This window comes from Hylobates moloch, unplaced genomic scaffold (genome assembly GCF_009828535.3).
Source record: "Hylobates moloch isolate HMO894 unplaced genomic scaffold, HMol_V3 SCAFFOLD_12, whole genome shotgun sequence".
NCBI classification, from domain to species: Eukaryota; Metazoa; Chordata; class Mammalia; order Primates; family Hylobatidae; genus Hylobates; species Hylobates moloch.
Window position 1 is genome coordinate 61,307,906 of NW_026652287.1, and position 22,653 is coordinate 61,330,558.

Below are 22,653 nucleotides of genomic sequence, written 5' to 3' on the forward strand. Positions count from 1 at the left end.
ATGGACTTTGCAGCAACCACGTCGGCCATTGGCTCAGCTCGGCCCTCGACCAATCAGAGCTAAGGTTACTTCCACACCGGTCGTTCTTGGCAACCAGCGGATTCCCGTTCAAATCCCCGCCAGGGCGGAAACGTCCGCCCTATCCGTTCTCTTATTGGTCAGGTTAGACGTCCATTTCTGACGCCACAGCCTATCCGGCGCCGCGGGAGGCAGAGGGCGGGCTGGATGAAGGACTGGGCGAGCACCGAGGGCGTGAACCCGGAAGTGGCGCGGCAGCCAGTAACATAATCTCTAGACTGGGACGCCGGGGTTCTTGCCGGCTGTATTCGGGTCTTGGACTGGACTGAGGAGCCACGGTGCGGATCTAGCTGGGGAATCAGGGGTTAGGCACGTGATGAAAATGAAGGACGCGGACACCAGGACAGGAATCTCCTGGTTTTTAGAGAATTTATTTCGCCACAAATAATTGGCAAACGGGATCTAGCTGTATTGCCCAGGCTGGTGTCGAACTCCTGGGCACAAGCGATCCTCACGCCTCAGCCTCGCCCGGTGTTGGGATTACAGACGTGAGCTACCATGCCCAGCCCAGGATTCTTTTACAACTTAAATCTGATCGTGCCTCTGGCCTTATTGGAATCCAGTGCCATTACCACCTCCACCACCACCACACATCCCCTCTCCAGCCACCCTGGCCTTCATTCAGGCCTTTGTGTTTTCTTATTAGTAATTAAAAAGGGAATCTTATTTGACAGTTCTTTGACAAATAATTCAGTCTGCAGAGGGGATCCTGCCCCAGAGGCCCCGGCTTGGAGTGGAATGCGGGGCCCTGTGCGGGAGAGCCTGTTCAAGTGCCGCCTGGCTTTTCCCTCCTTAGGTGGAGACCATCCATGGAAAAGAAACCCCTTGAGGATACGGGCCCCGTGCACGTGCCTTTGGGGCATATTGTGGCCAATGAGAAATGGCGCGGGTCACAGCTGGCGCAGGAGATGCAAGGTCGGTGGGCTGCCCTCTGCCAGCCCTTTCCTCCCCTGACATATTTTTTTAAAAAAATCTGCCTATTATTGCCATCTTTTCATCCAAAGCTCATGGAACTCATTTTCTCCTCTGTATTTTAAGGGAAAATTAAGCTCATTTTCGAGGATGGCTTGACACCAGACTTTTATCTGTCGAACAGATGCTGCATTCTTTATGTCACCGAAGCTGATTTGGTGGCAGGAAATGGCTACAGAAAGAGGCTTGTTCGGGTTAGAAATGTAAGTATTAGGCTGGGTGCCGTGGCTCACGCCTGTAATCCCAGCACTTTGGGAGGCCAAGGCAGGTGGATCATCTGAGGTCAGTAGTTGGAGACCAGCCTGGCCAACATGGTGAAACCCTGTCTCTGCTAAAAATACAAAAATTAGCTGAGTATGGTGGCGCACGCCTGTAATCCCAGCTACTAGGGAGGCTGAGACGGGAGAATTGCTTGAGCCTGGGAGGCAGAGGCTGTAGTGAGCCGAGATCATGCCACTGCATTCCAGCCTGGGTGACAGAGTGAGATTCCAACTCAAAAAACAAAAACAAAAAAGAAATGTAAGTATTGGATTAAAGAAACTCAAACATTGATTTGTCTCACCCCACCCTTCCCTCCATCCCTTGGTATCATTTATTTAAAATCATTGGCCAGGTCAGGCACGAAGTGATAGCATTCTTAACCTGAAAAGCAATTTGGTTGCAAAATGATTTACTGTCTTTTTTCCTTTCAAGTCCAATAATCTTAAAGGAATTGTAGTCGTTGAAAAAACCCGGATGAGTGAACAATACTTCCCAGCCCTACAGAAGTTTACTGTGCTGGACCTTGGAATGGTGCTGCTTCCAGTGGCCAGCCAGATGGAAGCATCCTGCCTCATCATCCAGTTGGTGAGTACCGATTCCTACACCTTCATGGTAGTCCTGTCCTCATGGACACTCAGCTGCCCTCCAGAAGCAACCATCAATCCAATCTATGTCATTCTCTGAGTTGGTTTATAAAATCTCTTTGAGGAATTTAAATGTGGAAGCTGCCTCTGCAGTCAGCTCAGCTTGTCACTCACTCTAGGCAAGTGTATCACAAAGTATACTAGTTGGAGACCTGATTTTAGATTCTCAGGTGTGATGGCTCCATCAGTCATTATCCTGCCCTTTCGCTGGTGAAAATGTCAACTAGAGGCCAGGCGTGATGGCTCACGCTTGTAATCCCAGCACTTTGGGAGGCTGAGGTGGGAGGATCACTTGAGGCCAGGAGTTCGAGACCAGCCTGGCCAACATGGCAAAACCCTGTCTCTACTAAAAATACAAAAATTAGCTGGGCGTGGTGGCGGGTGTGTGTAATCCCAGCTACTCAGGAGGCTGAGGCAGGAGAATCACCTGAACTCAGGAGGCGGAGGTTGCAGTGAGTGGAAATGCTCCATTGCCCTCCAGCCTGAGCAACAGGAGTGAAACTTGGTCTCAAAAAAAAAAAAAGAAAGAAAGAAAATGTCAACTAGAAGCTGCTTTGTCTCATCCCGTGTTTTTGTTTAGCATCAGCACCTTGTGCAAGTTTTTTTTTCCTTTTTTTTTGAGGCGGAGTCTCGCTCTGTCCTGCAGGCCGGAGTGCAGTGGCACAATCTTGGCTCACTGCCATCTCCGCCTCCTGGGTTCAAGCCATTCTTCTGCCTCAGCCTCCCGAGTAGCTGGGACTACAGGCACGCACCACCACACCCGGCTAATTTTTGTATTTTTAGTAGACAGGGTTTCACCATATTGGCCAGGCTGGTCTCAAATTCCTGACCTCATGATCCGCCCACCTTGGCCTCCCAAAGTGCTGGGATTACAGGTGTGAGCCACCACACCTGGCCAGTTTTTTTTGTTTTTTTTTTTTTTTTTAGTTAGGGTCTTGCTCTGTCATTCTGGCTGGAGTGCAGTGGCGCAATCTTGGCTCACTGCAACCTTTGCCTCCTGGGTTCAAGCGATTCTCCTGCCTCAGCCTCCCTAGTAGCTGGGATTACAGGCACCCACCACCATGCCTGGCTAATTTTTGTATTTTTGTATTTTTAGTAGAGATAAGAGTTTCACCATGTTGGCCAGGCTAGTCTCAAACTCCTGACCTCAGGTGATCTACCTGCCTTGGCCTCCCAAAGTTCTGGGCCACCGCACCAGCCAACACATTTTTTTTTTTTTTTTGAGATGGAGTTTCGCTCTTGTTGCTCAGGTTGGAGTGCAATGACGTAGTCTCGGCTCACTGCAACCTCCTCCTCCTGAGTTCAAGTGATTCTCCTGCCTCAGCCTCCCGAGTAGCTGGAATTACAGGTGCCCGCCACCACGCCCAGCTAATTTGTATTTTTAGTAGAGACGGGGTTTCTCCATGTTGGTCAGGCTGGTCTCGAACTCCCAAACTCAGGTGATGCGCCCGCCTCAGCCTTCCAAAGTGCTGGGATTACAGGCGTGAGCCATCGTGCCTGGCCGCCAACAATTATTTTTAAAATCAGTTTAGTAGCTTACACCTCTGATCCCAGCATGGGGAACATCAATTGTGTGTGTGTGTGTGTGTGTGTGTGTGTGTGTGTGTGTGTTGTGTTTTTTTTTTTTCACTTTTATTTTCTTTGTTGTGTGTGTTGTTTTTAAATCACCGCCTCTGATATGGAGCTAGAGTTGAGAGCCACATTGGAGATGCAAGCAGCCATGAATGGTTCACAGATCCCTCTCTACCATATCCCTTGCGTCACCATATCCCTTGCATCACCGTTCCCAACTTTCCTTGATATAACGCTGTTGTCTGCCTTAGTATAACCACCATTAACTACAGACCAGGTTTCTCCTTTGAGGCAGGATTCCTGCAGCTCCTGCGTGAAGTAGGCTTAGTTTAGGTGTAGCCATCATTTAATCCTGCACAACTGAAATGTTTCTTAATGGACCATCAGAAAGTGTTTGAATTCCTCAGTGTGTTTTTCTAAACATTCTGAAAACGCACGTTTTTGTAAATTATAACTCCTTAATGTGGTTCACCTTTCAATAATTTTACTGATGTCTGAGAAATTATATTCATGATATATGAAAACATTTGTTCCCATAAGTCAAGCTGAGCCAAATGGAAAAACGCAATTTCTACAAAACATATTTTAAGAAAATGGCCAGTCCTCCAGAGGGCGCTCACGTGCTGTTGCTTTCATTGCGGTTCAGGTTCAAGAGCAAACAAAAGAGCCCAGTAAGAACCCTCTTCTCAGGAAGAAACGGGCCCTGCTGCTCTCTGAGCCTTCGCTCCTTCGAACCGTGCAGCAGATCCCAGGAGTTGGAAAAGTTAAAGCTCCCCTTCTCCTCCAGAAGTTTCCAAGCATCCAGCAACTGAGTAATGCTTCCATTGGGGAACTGGAGCAGGTGGTCGGACAAGCAGTGGCACAGCAGATCCATGCCTTCTTCACACAGCCCAGGTGAGGGCTGGCCTCAGGGCCACGGCATCTTCTCCCGAGACCACAAACACCAGGATCTTGTTTTCAGCTTTAAAAACCAAGAGAATGGGCTGGGAGCAGTGGCTCACGCCTGTAATCTCAGCACTTTGGGAGGCCGAAGACAGCGGATCATCTGAGGTCAGGAGTTCAAGACCAGCCTGGCCAACATGGAGAAACCCTGTCTCTACTAAAAATAGGAACAATTAGCCAGGCATGGTGACAGGTGCCTGTAATCTCAGCTACTTGGGAGGCCGAGGCATGAGAATCACTTGAACCCGGGAGGCAGAGGTTGCAGTGAGCCAAGATCGTGCCACAGCACTCCAGCCTGGGTGCCACAGCGAGACCCTGTCTCTTAAAAAAAAAAAAAAAGCCCGGGCGCAGTGGCTCACACCTGTAATCCCAGCACTTTGGGAGGCTGAGGCGAGCAGATCACAAGGTCAGGAGAAGATTGAGACCAACCTGGCAAACACAGTGAAACCCTGTCTGTACTAAAAATACAAAAAATTAGCTGGGCGTGGTGGTGGGCCCCTGTAGTCCCAGCTACTCCTGAGGCTGAGGCAGGAGAATGGCGTGAACCCGGGAGGCGGAGCTTGCAGTGAGCCAAGATCGTGAGCACTCCAGCCTGGGCGACAGAGCGAGACTCCATCTCAAAGAAAACAACAACAAAAAAAAAAAATGAGAAAAAGGATTTCCTCTAGCAGCAACTAGTGAAAGATGAGGCGAGGCCTGAATGGAGCCTGTGGGTCGTCCTGCCTTAGCGTCTGAGTTCAGCTTGTGAAGTTAGTGGGCCGTAGAGGGCACTGCCTTCATTCTGCTAAGATGAAAAGGGCTGGTGGGATCTTCGCAAGAGAGTCAAGGACTCACTCAACAAAAAGCCAGTTAGGGCCGATTTTAATGTGCGACCTTGACCTGCATCTGTCATGGAAAGTGCCTTCTAAAAAGCTTCAGTGGTGGATGTGACCATCTGAAGGAAACAAATGTACAAGGAAGCACTGCGTATCCTAAGCCCTGTGTTCCTGGAGTTTGACCTGCTGTTCATCAGGTTTGGCCTTCATGTACCCGTACTGCGAGGGCTGCTTCCAATGTAAATAAATAACTGTGAAACAGTTCCTTCCTCCTTTCCTTTGTTCCTCCCTCGCCCCCTGCCTTTTTTTTTTTTGGCAGATGTACAATTTGTTTATAATCACTGCGTATGTCTTCTGCACACAGAAAGTATGGAGTCTGAAGTTCCCACTTAAAGTTGAAAACTCGACGGCCAGGCACAGTGGCTTACACCTGTAATCCCAGCACTTTGGGAGGCCAAGGGGGGTGAATTACAAGGTCAGGAGATCCAGACCATCCTGGCCAACATGGTGAAGCCCTGTCTCTACTAAAAATACAAAAATTAGCTGGGTGTGGTGGCACACACCTGCAATCCCTGCTACTCGGGAGGCTGAGGCACGAGAATCGCTTGAACCCAGGAGGTGGAGGTTGCAGTGGGCCGAGATTGCACCACTGCACTCCATCCTGGACAACAGAGTGAGACTCCATCTCAAAAAAAAAAAAAAAAAAAAATTTAAAGTTGAAAACTCAATGTGCATGAGGCAGAACAGGCTGTGTTTGTATATGGAAGGCCCAAGAATGGGAGGATACAAGAAAATGATGGCAGCAGCTGCATCCAGTGAGGGAACCGGGGCTGGGGATCAAAAGGTACAAATTGCCCATTCAAAAAATAGACACAGGCCAGGCACAGTGGCTCACACCTGTAGTCCCAGCACTTTGGGAGGCTGAGGTGGGAGGATTGCTTGAGTCCAGGATTTCGAGATCAGCCTGGGCAACATGGCAAGACCCCATCTCTACAAAAACATTAAAAAATTAGCCAGGCGTGGCAGCTCATGCCTGTAGTCCCAGCTACTCAGGAGGGTGAGGTGGGGGGATTGCTTGAGCCTGGAAGGTTGAGGCTGCAGTGAGCCACGATTGTGCCACTGTCCTCCTGCCTGGGTGACAAAGCGAGACCCTGTCTCGAAAAAAAGACAAAAACAAAAAATAAGCACAAAGATGCCATCTGTCTTAGAAAATACTAAGATAACTTGACAGCTCTTTAAGTTCTGCTTTGTGAAATGTTAGTAACTAAAAAGATCAAAACATTAGAAACTGTGTGCATTGGGGAGAAACAATTTGAAAGAGGAGGGAATGAAAAGTAAAAAGAAATATTAACTCAGGTAAATGAATATGTTTATTTAAATATTTATACAAACATGGCCCTAGGAGCAACAGATACACTTTCCCAAAGGTGGTTGCTTCCTTTAAGATATTGCACAATAGAAAATAAACTCTTGTTAATCCTTAAAATTAGTCTTCAATGCTATGTATTTTAGCTATGTAACTTGTACTGTGTCAACAGTGAACCTTATTAGATTCACGGTGTCATCCAACTTATAGCAAGATAAAAATCAATCAGTAGGAATGTCATTTTAAAAAGTAAAATACTGGGACGGGCGTGGTGGCTCATGCCTGTAATCCCAGCACTTTGGGAGGCTGAGGTGGGTGGATCATTTGAGGTCAGGATTTCGAAACCAGCCTGGCCAACATGGTGAAACCTCACCTCTCCTAAAAATACAAAAATCAGCCAGGCATGCTGGAGGGCACCTGTAGTCCCAGCTACTTGGGAGGCTGAGGTAGGAGAATCGCTTGATCCCAGGGGGTGGAGGTTGCATTGAGCTGAGATTGCACCACTGCACTCCAGCCTGGGCAACAGAGCAAGACTCGATATCTCAAACAAAAAAAAAAGTCAAATAGAGCTTTAAACCTGAATCATTTACATCTTTACTTTATAAAATGTAAAACTACTTTTTTACCCAAGACTTAAAATATAGAATTATGTAACTTCTACTTTAAACAAAATGAAAAATGTTTTGAGTATCAAATAGTATATTATCTACCTTGTAGACAGCATCTTCATCTAACACTGCCAGTGTTAGCAATTCTTAAATGACATCAAACTAGAAGAAAAGCTGCTCCTACATTGTTTTTATTTAATAAGACAAATTTGGCACTAGACTTTTTCTAGAAATAGCATTCATAGTATATCGATATCATAGTAACATCTTGTTTTAGGTTAATGAATTCCTATTAGGAAGCAGCACTTTGGAACAGTTTTTAGTGACATTAATTCTATCATTATAGTCCTCTGACCTGCCTTAATTCCAGGATCATCTGAATTCTAGGTTAAGGAAGGATTATTAGCCAAACCTGGAAACAACTACAAATTGTACTAATATAGGTAACCCCAATTTAATAGTGACTAAAAGTCATAATTGTCACCATTAAAAATAGCTGTATTTCATATCTTCAACACTATTCTATTTACAATACTTTATATAATAAATAACGTACAGCAGTATAGTAACATGCCTCAAAAAAGTTCTTTTGTCACTAATTCGTGGAGGTTTCTTGGTTACTTTCCTTCATAAAAACACATCAAATGTGAGTTTACACTATGAGAAAAACAGAATTTGAGAATAGATAGATATCTTCCATTATGGCACAAACGTTTAAGGCCGAGTCAGCACCGGACATGTTCGGGGCCTGAACGTGTTTGTTTCTTCACATTAGTACCAAGAACTGTCTGAGTTGAGAAGGCTGAAAGGGGAGGGCAGCTTCTTCTTGACCTGAGGCCGTGCAGCCCCGACCGATGGGAGGCACAAGGTGCTGGCTGACTTCTGTCTGTTCTTGTTGGTGCCCCAACTCAGGAAGGAAAGCTTCTTGGAGATTTTCTTGGTTTTATCAGTTTTTTCATCATCATCAATGGCTAAGCAGATCATGGAGTATGTTTTCTGCATTCCCACGGAGTATGTGGCACTCTTACTATGCTGCACATAGAAAAATACGAAAAAGGGCGTCAGGCATCATCAAGATAGATGATAAAAAGTACGAAGTTTGGCCAGTCGCGGTGGCTCACACCTGTAATCCCAACACTCTGGGAGGCCGAGGAAGGCGGATCACTTGAGGTCAGGAGTTCAAGACCAGCCTGGCCAACATGGTGAAACCCCATCTCTACTAAAATACCAAAATTAACCAGGTGTGGTGGTAGATGTCTGTAGTCCCAGCTGCTTGGGAGGCTGGGCACAAGAATCACTTGAACCCGGGAGATGGAGGTTGCAGTGAGCTGAGATCACACCACTGCACTCCAACCTGGGCGACAGAGCAGGACTCTGTCTCCAAAAAATAAATTAAACAGACATAATTCGGAAACTCAGGTGACCAATGCTTATATAGAATTAGGTTCTTAAAACAAGGACAAACTTTTTTTCTTTTTTGAAACAGGGTCTTGCTATGTTGCCCAGGCTGGTCTTGAACCCCTGGGCTCAAGTGATCTTCCTGCCTTGGCCTCCTGAGTAGCTGGGGCTCTAGGTGTGCACCACCAGGTCCAACAAGGATAATTGTTTGTTTGTTTTTTGTTTTTATTTTTTTTTAAGACGGAGTCTCACCCTGTCACCCAGGCTGGAGTGCAATGGCACAATCTCAGCTCACTGCAAGCGCCGCCTCCCGGGTTCACGCCATTCTCCTGCCTCAGCCTCTCCGAGTAGCTGGGACTACAGACGCCCGCCACCACACCTGGCTAATTTTTTGTATTTTTAGTAGAGACGGGGTTTCACCGTGGTCTCGATCTCCTGACCTCGTGATCCGCCCGCCTCGGCCTCCCAAAGTGCTGGAATTACAAGCATGAGCCACCGCACCCGGCCCAACAAGGATAATTTTTAAGGAATGTACTCAATAGTAACAATTTAAGCTTAGGAGCCATAACTCACATTTTAAGGTTGTTCTTCTGTTTGAGAAAGTAATAATACTAATAGTCACGAATATGAAAGTACAGGGTGGGGCGTGGTGGCTCACAACTACAGTCCCAGCTACCTGGGAGGCTTAGAGGGGAGGATTGCTTGAGCCCAGGAGGTTGAGGCTATAGTGAGCTGTGACTGTGCCACTGCACTCCAACCTGGGCGACAGAGTGAGACCTCTGTCTCAAAAAAAAAAAAAAAAGGGTGGGGGGAGGGAAGAGGGGAAAGGAAGGAAAGAGGGGAAGGAAAGGGAAGAGGAGAAGGGAAGGGAAGAAAAAAAAAAAGAATATGCAGTGAGCAATAGGTCTCCCTGTCACCTGGGCTTCTAGGCCCTCCATGTTATACTTCTAGAGATGATGTGCATGTACAGGTATTTCTATATGTACATAAGTATATTACCATTCATTTTCTTAAAAGGAATATACTACACTATTCTATACCTGATTTTCTTCTTTTTTTTTCTTTTTTAAGACGGAGTCTCGCTCTGTTGCCCAGGCTGGAGTGCCATTTTCATCATTTTCAAGTGTAGAGTTCAGTGGCATTAACTACATTCACATCATTATGCTCCACTGCCACCATCCATCTCTAAAACTTTTTCATCTTCCTCAGCTGAAACTTTGTACCATTAAACACTCTCTACTATTAACTTTCAAAGAATCATGTAGGATTCAAACTGGAAATCTAAGGAAGCTTGCTTTCTGAAGACTTCCACATGGGCTATCACCAGCTTCTAAGGTTTGCCTAACATTGAGATTGTTTAGTTTGCCACATGTTTATTGATGGTCTACTATGTTCTGGCACTAAAATTAGGCATACAATATATCGCTGCAATAGTTAAGAATGTTGTTCCTAATATAAACCCTAAGAGGGGCTGGGCACAGTGTCTCACACCTGTAATCCCAACACTTTGGGAGGCTGAGGTGGGCGGATCACTTGAGGACAGGAGTTCAAGACCATCGTGGCCAACATGGTGAAACCCCATCTCTACTAAAAATACAAAAATTAGCCAGGTGTGGTGGTGCACACCTGTAATCCCAGCTACTCAGGAGCTGAGGCAGAAGAATCACTTGAACCCAGGAGGCGGAGGTTGCAGTGAGCCAAGATCACGCCACTGCACTCCAGCCTGGGCGATGGAGTGAGACTCTATCGCAAAAATAAATAAATAAATAAATAAATAAATAAATAAATAAATAAATAAATAAATAAATAATAAATAAAATAAACCCTCAGAGGAATCTGAGTTATGCAGCAATAAAGTAGGGGGTACTTTGAGCCCCTAAGGATGGAGATGCCTTTTCCTTTTCTGGAAAACTGACCACTAACTCCACCATGTTTTACGGAGCACACACAATGTCATTTAAAACAATAATAAAACGAATAATCCTGGAGACAGATGTGAGGCCTGAAAGCATTTCCCAACCCTCAGCTGCTCAAAGTCCATTGTGTATCAAAACCACTGCCTTATAAATACCCTCAGTTCTCTTCCATCTGCCCCCAGCAATGTTAACTCGCTCATCTCCACCCTCTGCCTCTCCTAGGGCCTGTATCTGAAAGGTTGTGCATTGCTGGAGGACACTCACCAAGGCTTCCCTTGGAATTCTAACCTGACCCCAAACCTCTAATAGGCACCCATTTCCTGGCACTCCTGTGTGACCCTAGTAATTTCATTTCCTTTTCTCCTGCATACTTGTTTCTTATCTTTGCTCTCCTCCTGAAGCCACTCACGCACCCTCCTGAAATCCCTGCCGTATACTTCATGGCATCCGTCCCCCAAGACCAAGCCCTTCTGTGTGCCTGGATCCCATTCCCTCTCTCCTCCGGGCACCCTTGCCTCCCAGATCTCTACACACACACACACACACACACACACACACACACACACACACACACACACACACACACACTCCTGCAATGCATACCATCACATTCTTTGAAAAGCCTTTCTTGGCCAGACACGGTGGCTCACGCCTGTAATCCCAGCACTTTGGAAGGCCAAGGCGGGCGGATCACAAGGTCAGGAGATTGAGACCATCCTGGCTAACACAGTGAAACCCCGTCTCTACTAAAAATACAAAAAATTAGCCGGGCATGGTGGCGGGCACCTGTAGTCCCAGCTACTCGGGAGGCTGAGGCAGGAGAATGGCGTGAACCAGGAGGTAGAGCTTGCAGTGAGCTGAGATAGCGCCATTCACTGCATTCCAGCCTGGGCGACAGAGCGAGACTCTGTCTCAAAAAAAAAAAAAAAAAAAAGGAAAGCCTTTCTTGACCCTATTCCCTTCCAGGTCCACCCCAGTATCATACCCACACACACTCTCTCTCACTCCTGCCATGTGTACCACTACTTTCTTTGAAAAGCCTTTTTTTTTGAGACAGAGTCTTGCTGTCACCAGGCTGGAGTGCAGTGGCCCAATCTTGGCTCACTGCAACCTCCACCTCCAGGTTCAAGCAATTCTCCTGCCTCAGCCTCCCAAGTAGCTGGGATTACAGGCACATGCCACCACGCCCAGATAATTTTTGTATTTTTAGTAGAGACGGGGTTTCACCATGTTGGCCAGGTTGTCTTGAACTTCTGGCCTCAAGTGATCCACCTGCCTCAGCCTCCCAAAGTGCTGGGATTATAGGCGTGAGCCACTGTGCCCAGCTCCATTTACTATTTCTTTCCCTGCCACCCACTCCTCACTCAAATCCACCTGGGATACTCCTCTAGAACTCTTAGGGCTTTACAGAGCACAGTTTAAAACCACTGTGTAGGCCTAACTCTTCCATCCTCTGGATGAGAAAACCAAGGCCCAGGGAGGGTATGAACATGCTGAAGGTTACACAGCTTGTGAACAGCAGTCAGGGCCTAATTCCAGAGCTTGATTCCAAGCTTAGATTTGTTCAACTAGGGATCCCCACTGTAGTCAAGAGGGTAGCCAAGGGCAGCAGGTCATCAGTTCAGCCAGAGTGCTAGGCTAAATGTTCTCTTTATTTGATTTTGTTTGAAAGGCTCAGTCGCTAAAAACAGTGCTTGGCTGTCATTATCTAAAATCCTTATCATAAAAATTAATAGACAAAAATATATTTTTTAAATTATTTTTAAAAAGCCAGGGGCTGGGCATGGTGGCTCACTCCTGTAATCCCAGCACTTTTGGGAGGCCAAGGCGGGCCGATCACCAGAGGCCAGGAGTTCAAGAACAGCCTGGCCAATATGGTGAAACCCCATCTCTACTAAAAATACAAAAATTAGCCAGGCATCGTGGTGGGTGCCTGTAATCCCAGCTACTTGGGAGGCTGAGGCAGGAGAATTGCTTGAACCTGGGAGGCAGAGGTTGCAGTGAGCCAAGATTGCACCCCACTGCACTCCAGCCTGGATGAAATGAGCAAGACTCTAACTCCAAAAAAAAAAAAAAAGAGCCAGGTACAGTGGCTCACGCCTGTAATCCCAACTATTCGGGAGGCTGATTCAAGAGGGTCTCTTGAGGCTAGGAATTCAAGATCAGCTTGGATAACTTAGACCCCGTCACTACAAAATTAATTAAATAAAAGACAAAAGGAAATTACTTTTGGCCTGGTACAGTGGCTCATTCCTGTAATCCTAACACTTTGGGAGGCGGAGGCAGGAAGATTGCTTAAGCCCAGGAGTTTGGGACCAGGCTGGGCAACAAAATGAGACTGTCACTACAAAAAAATTAAAAATTAGCTGGGTATAGTGGTACACGCCTGTAGTCCCAGCTATTTGGGAGGATCTTTTTTTTGTTTGTTTGTTTTTTTGAGATGGAATCTCCCTCTCTTGCCCAGGCTGGAGTGCAGTGGCACAATCTCAGCTCACTGCAACCTCTGCCTCCTAGATTCAAGCAATTCCCCTGCCTTGGCCTCCCAAGTAGCTGGGATTATAGGCACCCGCCACCACCACACCCAGGGTTTCACCATGTTGACCAGGCTGGTCTCGAATTCCTGACCTCAGGTGATGAGAAGGGAGGATCTTTTGAGCCCTAGAACTCGAGGCTGTAGTGAGCTATGATTGCCCTATTGCACTCCAACCTGGGCAACTGAGTGAGACCCTGTCTCAAAACAAACAAAACAAAACAAAAAAACAACAACAAAAGAAATTATTTGGCCGGGCATGCTGGCTCATGCCTGTAATCCCAGCACTTTGGGAGGCAAAGTAGGCGGGGACTGCTTGAGCTTAGAAGTTAGAGAACAGCTAGGGCAACACGGTGAAGCCCCGTCTCTACAAAAAATATGAAAAATTAGCTGGGTGTGGTGTTGCATGCCTGTAGTCCTAGCTACTCAGGAAGCGGAGGTGGGGGGATCACTTAAGCCCAAGAGTAAAGGTCACAGTGAGCTGAGATCGCTCCAGGGCAATGAAAGCGAGACCCTGTCTCAAAACAAAAAACACACTTTTTTTTTTCTAGACAGGGTCTTACTCTGTCACCCCGGCTGGAGTACAGTGGCGCAATCTCGGCTCACTGCAACCTCTGCCTCCCAGGCTCAAGCGATTCTCATGCCTCAGCCTCCCATGTAGCTGGGATTGCAGGCATGCACCACCACATCCTGCTAATTTTTGTATTTTTAGTAGAGACAGGGTTTTGCCATGTTGGCCAGGATGGTCTCGAACTTCTGGCTTCAAGTGATCCGCCCGCCTCGGCCTCCCAAAGTGCTAGGATTATAGAAGTGAACCACTGTGCCCAGCCTAAAAACATTATTTTTAAAAAAATTAAAGAGGTCCTGCTGGGTGAAAAGAATAAACATCATGATCATAGTTATCATCATTATAATGCCTGTTGTGAATTGAAATGTAGCTCATGTTTGGCCCTCTTGTAAGGGCTTTATGTAAACTCAGTTTATCCTGAGGCTCACAGCTATTCCCTGACTTGCTGAAGGTCACACAACTGGTGGTGGAAAGCCAGGATACACATCTAGACTGTCTGCGTGCAGAACCCTTGCTTTCAGCTACTACAGCAGCCCCTTCCTTGGACTGGTGTAAAGATGTCACAGGCTTGAAAGTCAAGCCTTTGCACCTCTCACAGGGGGCAGGGCATGCCCCATAAACTCAGGCCTCTGCTGACGGGGTCCCTACTCCAACCTTCAGTGTGTGGCTCGGCTCTTTTCTCTAACCTCCTTTTGGACAAACTTCTTTTCTGTTTCTGCTGGGGACCTTAATCACTTGTCCAGAAACTCCGTGGATTTTGTCCCTAAAAATATAATTTCTTATGATCCCTTCTCCCAAGATGCTCTGAGTCCCTTGACTTTATCTTCTTTTAAAATTTGAAGTATGTTTGGTGTGGTGGCTCACACCTGTAATCCCAGTACTTTGGGAGGCCAAGGTGGATGGGTCACAAGGTCAGGAGTTCGAGACCAGCCTGACCAACATGGTGAAACCCTGTCTCCACTAAAAATACAAAAATTAGCCAGGCATAGTGGTGCCCGCCTATAATCCCAGCCACTCGGGAAGCTGAGGCAGGAGAATCACTTGAATCTGGGAGGCGGAGGTTGCAGTGAGCCAAGATCACACCACTGCACTCCAGCCTGGGCGATAGTGCGAGACTCCGTCTCAAAAAAAAAAAATTTTTTTTTGAGATATAATTCAGATACGTGCATAAAATTCACCATTTTAATACCCTTCTGTGGCTTTTATTTTTTTTATTTTTGAGACATGACACCCAGGCTGGAGTGCAGTGGTACAATCATAGCTCACTGCAGCCCCAACCTCCCTGGGCTCAAGTGATCCTCCTGCCTCAGCCTCCCAAGCAGCTGGGACCACAGGCATGCGCCACCATGCCTCTCTAATTTTTTTTATTTTTTGTAGAGACAAGGTCTCGCCATGTTGCCTAGGCTGGTCTCGAACTCCTGGGCTCAAGCGAACATACTGCCTCGGCCTCTCAAAGTGCTGGAATTACAGGTGTGAGCCAGCATGCCAAGACATCAGTGATTTTTAGTATATTCACAAAGTTAGGTGACCATCACTACTACCTAATTTCAGAACATTTCCATCCCCCCAAAAAGAAACCTTCTACCTTATGACCCTTCAGCAGTCCCTCCCCACTCCCATTGCCCAGCCCCAGCACCATCTACTTTCTGTCTCTGGATTTGCCTATGCTGAGCATTTCATATCCATGGACTCAAAATCCATTGGCTCTCTGGCCCTCTCTCAACTGACTTCTGTTGCCACCTCTCCACCAAAGTGTCTTTTCATCCTGCTGCCAAATACAACAGGCACAGCTAAGCTGACCTCATTCTCCACCTCTCAACTGCATTCAATGCAACCCATCACTCTCTCACTGCAAAGCTTTCTCCTCTTAATTTGAGAAGCTCCTTTCCTCCGACATCTCTGAACTCTCCTCCATTTTCTTTGCACTTGCTTCTCTTCCAACTGATCTCTAAATGTTTAGCCCTCAGCCCTAGCCCCCTTGCAGGGAGCTGCGTTTTGTCTCACAGCCTCAAATATCATCCCTGTGCAATGATTCTCAAATATTTATTTCTAGCTCTGATTTCTTCCTCGAACTGAAGACTTCACATCCAATCTCCTCCTTTATGCTTACGTCTGACCACTAATAGCATCTGAAACATTCAAAACACGACTCTTGATTTCTCTCTCCTTCACCTCCCTCACACCCATTACCCATCATTATGAAAAATAACCAGGCCAGGCATGGTGGCTCATGCCTGTAATCCCAATACTTTGGGAGGCGGAGGTGGGAGGATCGCTTAAGGCCAGGAGTTTGAGGCCAACCTTGGCAATATATCAAGGCCCCATCTCTACCAAAAAAAATTTACAATAGATAGATAAACAAATTAGCCAGGCATAGTGGTACACACCTGTAGTTCCAGCTACTCGGGAGGCTGAGGCAAAAGGATTGCCTGAGCCCAGGAAGTCAAGGCTACAGTGAGCTATGATTGCACCACTGCATTCCAGCCAAGCAACAGAGTGAGACCCTGTCTCAAAAAACAACAACAACAAAAAAAAAACCAGAAAAAAGAAATTAAAGGTAGAAAAATAACCACTACCGATGAGATTGATCAAGCCAAAAACTGAGGCCTCACCTCCCTGTCGACTGTCTCCTTTACACAAATCATCCACAAATCCCCCATCAGCTCTACCTCCAAACTATGTCCCAGGGACACTCAGGTCTCTCCAACTCTACAGCCACCCCCATCACCTCAGCCACTAACGTCACCAGCCTGGACAACTGCCATGGCCAGTCTCCGGCAGCAGACGCCCTTCTAAAACAAACATCACACCATGCCGTTCGCCTTCTGAAAAGGCCCAGTGGCTTCCAAGCTCCCACCACTGCCGCCAAGGCCTCCTTCCTGCCTCACTTCCCATGCCCCCTTCCTTGTCCTGGTGCTCTTGCCAAAAGGCCTTCTTTTTGCCTCTCTGGTAGGAGAAGCTTATTCTGCTGCAGGGGCTCTGTACCTGTAAGTGCCCCTGCCCAGAAGGCCTTTCTTGTCCCTCTGCAACTGGCTCGAACCTCCTGGTCACTCTCGTGTCTGTTCCAGCCCTGCCTAGATAGAGCCTCGCCCCCTCCCCAGTCATTCCACCCCATTACAGGTCTTTTTTCCTTTACAGCACTTATCAAAATCCTGACCATTTATTTGCTGACTTAGTGCCAGCTTCGTGGGGCGGGGGGGGGGGGGGGGGGCGGTGCAGGGACCTTATCTATGTAATGTAAACTGGAGCTCTGACACCTAAGAGAGTGTCTGGCACCCAAATGATCCTCAATCAATATCTGTTGAATGAATAAATAAGTGGTGTTGTTACAGAGGGAAGGTCGAGGGTACGTCATTAAGTGTGGCAAAGTACAGAGAAGAACGTCATTAAGTGTGGCATGAATCCTAGCACTTGGGGAAAATTTTAGGGTTTTTTTGCAGACAAGAGTCTCACTCTGTTGCCCAGGCTGGAGTGCAATGGTGCGATCTCCGCTCACTGCAACCTCCACCTTCCGGGTTCAAACTATTCTCCTGCCTCAGCCTCCTGAGTAGCTGGGGTTACAAGCGTGCACCACCACGCCGAGCTAATTTTTATATTTTCAGTAGAGACAGGGTTTGCCTTGTTGGTCAGGCTGGTCTTGAACTCCTGACTTCAAGCAATCTGCCCACCTCAGCCTCCAAAAGTACTCAGATTACAAGCATGAGCACCGTGCCTGGCCTCACGTGGGAAAATTAAAGGCGGTAACTGTGTAGGTGAACTTGAAGAGACTCAAATGCTTCCCAAATCTCCCAGGACATGGCTGACACTGCCTCTAGGGCGTACAGAGGGATTGTCTTAACTTTCACAGGTTGTCTTAAGCTCTTCTGTACTATTAGAATTTTTTTTTGTTTTTTGTTTTTTTCACTATGAGTATGTATTACTTTTGTAATTAAATAATTTGATCAGAAAAATAGATCAGTTGATTATTTTATCTACAGGATATTTTTAAAAGTTTGCTAGCAGGGTGCAGTGGCTCACGCCTGTAATCCCAGCACTTTGGGAGGCCAAGGTGAGAGGATGGCTTGAGCCCAGGAGTTCAAGACCAGCCTTGGCAACATAGCGAGAACCTCTCTACAAAAAACAAAGAATGGGCCGGGCACGGTGGCTCACACCTGTAATTCCAGCACTCTGGGAGGCCGAGGCGGGTGGATCATGAGGTCAGGAGATCAAGACCATCCTGGCTAACACAGTGAGACCCCGTCTCTACTAAAAATACAAAAAATTAGCCGGGCGTGTTGGCAGGCGCCTGTAGTCCCAGCTACTTGGGAGGCTGAGGCAAGAGAATGGCGTGAACCCGGGAGGCAGAACTTGCAGTGAGCTGAGATTGCACCACTGCACTCCAGCCTGGGCGACAGAGCGAGACTCCATCTCAAAAATAAAATAAAATAAAATAAAATGAATAAATAAATAAATAAATAAAGAATGAGCCAGGGGTGGTAGTGGGTGCCTATAATTCCAGCTGCTTGTGTGGCTGAGGTGGGAGAATCACTTTAACCCAGGAGATAGAGGCTGCAGTAAGCCATGATCATACCATGCAAACCAGCCTGAGCAATAGGGAAAGACCCTGTCTTTAAAAAGAAAAAGTTTGCCAATTTTCTCTTTGACCCAAGGTGAGCACACTACAGTGATTACAAGCCTGGGAGTCTAGTCATTTGTACCATGTTACGCAGGCAGCAGACAGAGGGTCTGGAAAACACCTCTGGGGCTGAACTCATGCAGATTTCACTCCACGCCACTACTGACTGCCCAGGGAGGTGTCAGCGCTCACCATGGATGATGTGGAGTCCAGGAGGCTCACGACTTTCATCTCGATCTCATCCTCGCCAAAGCTCTTCAGCAGCTTCATAACCTCACTCACCGTCAGCCACTTACAATCCACAAGCTGAATGGAGACAATATAATCTCCTTCCCGGGCTCCTGCCACCTGAAAAAGTATTGTTGAAAATAAGTCAACGTTTTGTTTGCTCAAATCCTTGAATCAGTCCCCATTAACAAAATAGGTATTTGCATAAGTTCGCATCAAGAAAGCAAAAATTCGCTTTGGTTGGGTGAGACGGGTAGATCACTTGAGGTCAGTAGTTCAAGACCAGCCTGTACAACACGGTGAAACCCATCTCTACTAAAAATACAAAAATCAGCCAGGTGTGGTGGTGGGCACCTGTAGTCCTAGCTACCTGGGAGGCTGAGGCAGGAGAATTGCTTGAACCCGGGAGGCAGACATGCCACTGCTCTCCAGCCTGGGTGCAATTAAAAAAAAAAAGCCAAAATTGGCCAGGCACAGTGGCTCACGCCTGTAATCCTAGCACTCTGGGAGGCCAAGGCAGACAGAATACTTGAGGCCAGGAGTTTGAGACCAGCCTGGCCAACATGGCAAAACCCCGTTTCTACTAAAAATACAAAAATTAGGCCGGGCCAGATGGCTCACACTTGTAATCCCAGCACTTTGGGAGGCGAGGTGGGCGGCTCACGAGATCAGGAGATCGAGACCATCCTGGCTAACATGGTGAAACCCCGTCTCTACTAAAAACACACAAAAAATTAGCTGGGCATAGTGGCACACATCTGTAATCCCAGCTACTCAGCAGCCTGAGGCAGGAGAATTACTTGAACCCAGGAAGTGGAGGTTGCAGTGAACCAAGATCGTGACACTGAACTCCAGCCTGGGCAACAGAGCGAGACTGCGTCTCAAAAAACAAAAACAAAAACTAAAATTAGCTGAGTGTGGTGGCACGTGCCTGTAATCCCAGCTACTCAGGAAGCTGAGACAGGAGAATCACTTGAACCTAGGAAGCAGAAGCTGCAGTGAGCCCTGAGATCGCGCCACTGCACGATCGCGACTCACTGCAGCCTCCACCTCCCAACATCTAAAAGAAACTAAAAACAAAAAACAAATGAAAAAAAGACAGTAAAAATTAATCCTTTTCTTTTAGGGAATATAGCACCCATGAGGCCTTTCACATCAAGTCAGGCTTTTGACATGGGTGAACCCACCCTAAATTCAATCACCCAGATATCTGTGTTTGCTGCCAACCAAGAAAAGCATGTGCTTACCGAGGCAGAGCAGTAAGGATCCAGGAAATGAACCTGAACGGGGGCGTTCCCTCTCAAGGTGAACCCCAAGTCCCCTTCTTCTGCGGTGAAGCAGATGCTTCGAGGAGGCGTCCAGCACTTGTTAGCCGAAAACACAGATAAGGGGCCCTTTGGAAGAGAGCATTGTTAGGTGTAGGATTTGAAGGCTGGATCAGACGCTTGAAAGCTAAAGGGAATTTTGCCTGCTGTCCTTGAAGATCTCACTTGGCCTTGTTCAGGGACAAATGACACATCTGGGGGCATACATGCTACAGCAGTCATGCGAGAACCTGGAAAGCCATCTTCTCAAACACACCCAATATATTTTCAATAAAATTATCTTTTAGACATTGTATTAATTATCTTTTTCTTTTTTTTTTTTTTTGAGACATTGTCTCGCTCTGTCGCCCAGGCTAGAGTGTGGTGGTGTGATCTCGGCTCACTGCAGCCTCTGCCTCCCGGGTTCAAGCAATTCTCCTGAGTAGCTGGAATTACAGGTGCGAACCACCATGCCTGGCTAATTTTTGTATTTTTAGCAGAGATGGGGTTTCACCATGTTGGCCGGGCTGGTCTCAAACTCCTGACCTCAGGTGATGCGCCTGCCTCAGCCTCCCAAAGTGCTGGGATTAAAAGCGTGAGCCACTGCACCCGGCCAAAATTATCTTAAATAAAATCTCTAATATAAACAATTTAAGACCAGGCATGTCATGCCTGTAATCCTAAGCACTTTGTGTGACCAAGGCAGAAGGATCGCTTGAGGCCAGGGGTTTGAGACTAGCCTGGGCAACATAGCGGGAACCATTCTCTACTAAAAACATAAAAGAATTAGCCAGGCATGGTGGTGCACGCCTAAGGTTCCATCTACTCAGGCTGCTGAGGCAGGAGGACTTCTTGAGCCCAGCAGTTCGAGGCTGCAGTGAACTATGATTGTGCCACTGCACTCCAGCCTGGATGAAAACAGAGTTAGACCCTGTCTAAAAAAAATAAAGGAAAAAAAAATCTCAGGCGAGGCACAGTGGCTCATACCTGTAATACCAGTACTCTGGGATGCCTAGGCAGGAGGATGGTTTGAGCCCAGGAGTTTGAGACCAGCCTAGGCAACATAGCAAGACCCCATCTCCACAAGAAATAAAAATTAGTTGGACGTGGTGGTGTGTGCCTGTAGTCCCATCTACTAGGATAGCTAAGGCGGGAGGATAGCTTGAGCCCAGAAGGTTCAGGCTGCAGTGAGCTATGATCATGCCACTGTAATCCAGCCTAGGTGACACAGTGAGACCATGTCTCTAAAAAAAAATTTAAAAATATTTAAAAAAATTTTAAATAGACAATACCTAAAAACTACTTTTAAAATATGCTATGGGGCTGGGCACAGTGGCTCAGGCCTGTAATCCCAGCACTTTGGGAGGCCGAGGTGAGCAGATCACTGGAGCCCAAGAGTTCAAGATCAGCCTGGCCAACATGGTGAAACCCCGTCTCTACTAAAAATACAAAATTAGCTGAGCGTAGTGGCACAGGCCTGTAATCCTAACTACTCAGGAGGCTGAAGCTGGAGAATCACTTGAACCTGGGAGGCAGAGGCTGCAGTGAGCCGAGATCGTGCCACTACACTCCAGCCTGGGCAACAGAGTGAGACTCTGTCTCAAAAAACAAATAAATAAAAATAAATGAATAAAATAAAATATGCTATGGTCTGAATGTTTGTACCCTCCCAAAGTTGGTATATTAAAATATTAAAATTTTATTAATATTTATTAAAATTTAAAATGTATATTAAAATCATCAATGTAATTATTAGGAAGTGGGGCCTCTCGAGAGGTGATTCAGTCTTGGGGTGGAGCCCTCAAGAATGGGATACATGCTTTTAAAACAGGCCCAAGGGAGCTCATCACATTTTCTGCTATGAGGACACAGGTAGAAGGCCCCACCTATAAATCAGAACATGGGCCTTCAGCAGATACCGAATCTGCCCATACCTTGGTTTTGGACTTCCCGGCCTCCAGAACTGAGAAATATATTTCTGCTGTTCATAAGCCCCCCAGTTTGAGGCATTTCGTTCTAGCAGCCCACATGGACTAAGACACCATACTCGCCAAAGTGAAGAGCTGTCCCCTTAGGTCATTTATGTAGAGAGCATTCAACATACCAGCTTCTGGAAGAAGTCCGTGACTGTCAGCTTGGAGAACTGGGGCAATATAATGTCAACCTCTTGCTCAGTTTTAGCTAGAATAGAGGATTAGAAATGGGAGGATAAATGTTGCTGTAATTGAAAGTGATCCTTATAGCCCAGTGTTGTGGCTCACGCCTGTAATCCTAGCATTTTGGGAGGCCGAGGCAGGTGGATCACTTGAGGCCAGAAGTTCAAGACCAGCCTGGCCAGCATGGTGAAACCCCGTCTCTATTAAAAATACAAAAATTAGCCAGGTATGGTGGCAGGCGACTGTAATCTAAGTTACTCGGGAGGCTGAGGCAGGAGAATCACTTGAACCCAGGAGGCAGAGGTTGCCCCGTGAGTTGAAGTCATGCCACTGCACTCCAGCCTGGGTGACAGAGTAAGACTCCGGGGGGGAAAAAAAAAAAAAGAAAGTGATCCTTGGGAAGGAGACAGTACAGAGCTTTCTCTTAGTCACACATCCTTCCCCTTGGTTTAGACAAGTAGTACAAGATGATGGAACACAGCTCAACCCCCGACCTAGGGTGAACTCTACCTTCCATTTGGGTACCTCCTGTGAGCCACAGGAGGTATAACTCGTTCCTGAGCTGGGACCAAGGAGTGATAACCAGACACATTCCCATGGGGTTTCCTGATACTTAAGGGGCTTAGTGGGCTTCTCTGGCACTCATAAAACCCTAATGAGGAGGCTGGGCACGGTGGCTA

The 22,653-nt window shown here is 47.0% G+C and overlaps 2 protein-coding genes across 3 annotated transcripts in view; one reads left to right on the forward strand and one right to left on the reverse strand.

The window, feature by feature from the left end:
• The first annotated feature begins 309 nt into the window (after positions 1–309).
• On the forward strand, positions 310–5,620 carry FAAP24 (FA core complex associated protein 24). 2 transcript variants are annotated; one of them, XM_032170382.2, is made up of 5 exons: positions 310–356; positions 875–993; positions 1,117–1,253; positions 1,744–1,896; positions 4,174–5,620. In XM_032170382.2, the coding sequence occupies exons 2-5, from the start codon at positions 888–890 to the stop codon at positions 4,423–4,425; spliced, it is 648 nt and encodes a 215-aa protein (XP_032026273.1). In that variant the 5' UTR covers positions 310–356; positions 875–887; the 3' UTR covers positions 4,426–5,620. The 2 variants fall into 2 exon arrangements, with proteins under 2 accessions (XP_032026273.1, XP_058281420.1); XM_058425437.1 differs by having other exon boundaries at positions 311–566.
• Positions 5,621–6,636: 1,016 nt separating this feature from the next.
• RHPN2 (rhophilin Rho GTPase binding protein 2) overlaps positions 6,637–22,653 on the reverse strand; it is an 84,763-nt gene continuing 68,746 nt past the window's right edge. The window contains exons 12-15 of the mRNA XM_032170383.2: positions 21,922–21,998; positions 19,761–19,907; positions 18,478–18,633; positions 6,637–8,290 (exon numbers count right to left, since the gene is read on the reverse strand). Of these exons, the coding sequence (XP_032026274.1) occupies positions 8,030–8,290; positions 18,478–18,633; positions 19,761–19,907; positions 21,922–21,998 (641 nt within the window). The 3' untranslated portion in view covers positions 6,637–8,029. The remainder of the gene's footprint in view (positions 8,291–18,477; positions 18,634–19,760; positions 19,908–21,921; positions 21,999–22,653) is intronic.